General features: G+C 48.5%; 1 protein-coding gene across 4 annotated transcripts in view; it reads right to left on the bottom strand.

Moving 5' to 3' along the window:
* YDJC (YdjC homolog (bacterial)) overlaps positions 1-3,131 on the bottom strand; it is a 31,747-nt gene that overhangs the window by 18,048 nt on the left and 10,568 nt on the right. The window contains exons 6-7 of one of the 4 annotated variants that reach the window (XM_017734973.1): positions 2,473-2,551; positions 1,575-1,801 (exon numbers count right to left, since the gene is read on the bottom strand). The exons of 1 other annotated variant lie outside the window; for it this stretch is intronic. In XM_017734973.1, the coding sequence (XP_017590462.1) occupies positions 1,670-1,801; positions 2,473-2,551 (211 nt within the window). In that variant the 3' untranslated portion in view covers positions 1,575-1,669. Of the gene's footprint in view, positions 1-326; positions 1,835-2,472; positions 2,552-3,131 lie in introns of those variants that run through there. 2 more of the 4 variants (XM_017734972.1, XM_008634111.2) reach the window with 2 other exon arrangements.

Below are 3,131 nucleotides of genomic sequence, written 5' to 3'. Positions count from 1 at the left end.
GTTCGGCCCGGGGCCCCCCCGGCAGCAGCGCCGGCAGCGGCTCTGGGGCCGAGGCATCCCCAGGGGTAACGCCTTGCCCTGCTCTGACTCGGCCCCGGCTCAGACATCTGTCATTTTCTATAATATAGGAAAGAATCGGGAAAAATTTTCTACATCATCCTTGATGTTTTTCCTATTTGTACAGGACAAAAACTTCCTCAGACGTTATAGGAAAGGTCAGACAGTTCCTATTAATGATAGAAAGGGAGGCCTTTCCAGCAGTGTGGGAGCAGACAGGTGAGTGGGTTCAGTTCACTCACCAGATGAAACCAAACCCAAAAGCCTCCTGAAGCTTTGCAATAGAAAAGGCCTGAGTTTATTTTTCATTTAAAAGGATGATCATACTGACATTTTAATATTAAAAAACATGGTTAACAAAACTGATTATATTAAATAGATCACTCGTGCAGAGAATGAGTACAAACAATGTAAAATAATTCTTCTCCTGTGAAAGTCCTACAGGAATTACAGGGCTGTATTTAAGAATGTATCAGCATTACTGGGGCTTGTTGGAGTTCGAATGCTCCGGTGATGGGAATAAAAGGGACGAATACAGGGACCGTCTCCCCTCGCAGCCATGCTTATGGCTGGCAGAGCTCGTGCTTGTCCTGAGGGGCAGTGGGTGGTTCAGGACCAGTTGCTGCTGCTCTCATACACAGCAGTTACTGAAATAGCAGATGGGTCAACAGTTGCTGCTCCTGCAAAGTCATCCAGAAAAGTCTCTCCAACAGGGCTGTGACTGATGTTACTTTCCTAGGGGGGCTTAATGCCAAGAGGCAACGTAACCAGGCAGAGACACAATTCCTGCCAGCTGAGGCGGCTCCTGGGAGGTGGCTGCAGACCCCACTGGGCCCCGTGTGACCCGACTGCTCCAACCAGAGGAGGGCTCTGAGGGTGACATGTCCCTGCACCCCTCACCATCGGTGAGCAGGTATGAGTTGGGGGGCAGGGACTGGCTGCTTTCAGAAAACCAAATGCTGAGGGTGTCCAGGCCCCTGTGGGTGACCTAAAATGAGTAACTGCTCCAAAGCAGCACCCACTCCCCAGCACGTTTCTTGCTTTGCCATTAGGTCTGAAAGGAGAAATGATCAGACCCTTCAGGGTGCTGTGCTGCAGTGTCTCACAGCCAAGTGTCTCCGTGCTGCTCCTTTGCTGGCAGGAGCTGAGCCCTGGGAGCGTGTGCTCCACTGGGGCGGTGTGATGGGGGTGTCACAGAAGGAGTTTGGCACATTTAGAGCTGACGACATGGCCTTAAAATTGGCAGCTGGGGCTCTGGGCCACTACCTGGAGCTGCTCACAGGGTGGTGGTGTCCATTCCCAGGCTGTTCACAGCTCCTGTGAGCTGTACCAGGGCTGTGACACTGGTTAACAGTGATCTGGACATTAGCAACTGCCTGTTTTCAGTGGATTGGATGGATGGATGGATGGATGGATGGATGTCTGCTCATTTATTTAAAGATCTTTGAATGAACACAGCTGAATGTTCCTGCTTTTGTAATGGCTCTGCAGCTCTGGCTTAATTAATGTCTGGAGTTCATGGAGGCGTTCCCAGGACTGTGAGAAATCATCTGGTCCTTCCCCACAGCCGCCGACGGGTGGGACACTGGGGTACCCCGGGTGCACCATCAGCTCAATTGTCACTGTCCTGCCCTGCGGTGCCTTGGCCGTGAGCTCCAGGATAGCGCTGTCGATGGCACTCCGGATGCTGCTGACAGACATGTTCCTGCCCATGGTGCTCAGGCCTATGTAAATGTCTGGCCACCTGGAGCCAGAGGGGGGAACACTGGTGTTAATGCTAAAGAGGTAGGGAGAGAATTGTGTTACATCCAGTGGATTAGGAATCAAAATTTACCTAAAATGTAAGATAGAAAAGGGGGAGGAGGTTTTTAAAACTTTTAACTATAAACAAAAGTAAAACTTTTCCTGATTGAAACCAGAATCCTGTTTCAAGCAGCAGTTCTGCAGGGACAGCAAGGCCCAGCACAGCCCCAGCACTGCTGCTGGGACAGTATTGACATGCACCATGTCACAGCACATGGGGTGTTTGGCATCTGTGAGCTTAGAGGTGCATTTCATTTTCCCAAAAGGGAAGAGCAGCACTAAACTGAGAAATGCCACACTATCAAAGCAACCGAAGCCTGAATAATAACTCTCAGCTAACTAGAAACAAAAGTGACTGAAATAAAATAGCAACCACCCAGCTAAAGGAGCCTTCTGCCAGAATGTATCAAAGAGCCATAATAACTGGACAAAATGTTACTCCTAGAGCACACCACCAACACGCTGTTTCTTAGTAGCTTCACACAATTCTTTGCTCCAGTCTGGCTGCAAGTGTCAGTTCTAAGTGCCTGGATGAGTCCAGGAGAGCTGAGCCAGTGCATGTGAGGGCAGAATAAGAACATTTTTGGAAGAAATCGAGGCTGGAGCCTTTACCTGAATGATCACAGAAGAGCCCAGCTCGACTCTTCTTGAGAAGGGAGAAATGCCAGCCTGCTGCTGGTGTTCAGAAGAACTGATACAAAAAAAAAAAAAAAAAATTCCCAGAAAATAACGTTTCCAGTGGACTGAGGAAGTAATGATATCTGCTCCCAAGGAGAGGTGACTGCAGGGTCTCTAGTGAAAGGCCTTTAATCCATAAAACACTGTATAAGCTTTTAAGAGAAGGATTTTACTGGGGGAAGGGCTGAGCTTTTTGGGTTTGGCCCCTGAGATGCAGGACACTGACAAGGCTGTTTGCTTAGAGCAGGGATCACCAGCTGTGGTACTGCCAACTCTCAGAGCTCCTTGCTTCCCCTTAACACATACTTGCTTTGAGTTAATATCTTTCCTGCTACTTAAAACCCTTTCTCTACTATGACTGGAAGATGAAAATTTAGTTCTTGAAAACTTTCCCTAGAAATACTTCTAAAATTCCAGTGTTGATGCAGCATTTCTCCTGACATTCCAGATGCCAGGCTGATGCAGCTTCACTAGAAAGGCTGAGAAGCATATCCTGGAAAGAACATTCCCTTTCAAGTGGAAAATGACTCATCTCCTTCAAACAAAACTTCCTAAGCCTTTGTGCCCCCTCGGCACTTTTGTACTCCTGCTGA

Source organism: Corvus brachyrhynchos, unplaced genomic scaffold (genome assembly GCF_000691975.1).
Source record: "Corvus brachyrhynchos isolate BGI_N302 unplaced genomic scaffold, ASM69197v1 scaffold114, whole genome shotgun sequence".
In the NCBI taxonomy this organism is placed as follows: domain Eukaryota; kingdom Metazoa; phylum Chordata; class Aves; order Passeriformes; family Corvidae; genus Corvus; species Corvus brachyrhynchos.
This window is presented reverse-complemented; position numbering and strand designations above follow the sequence as displayed.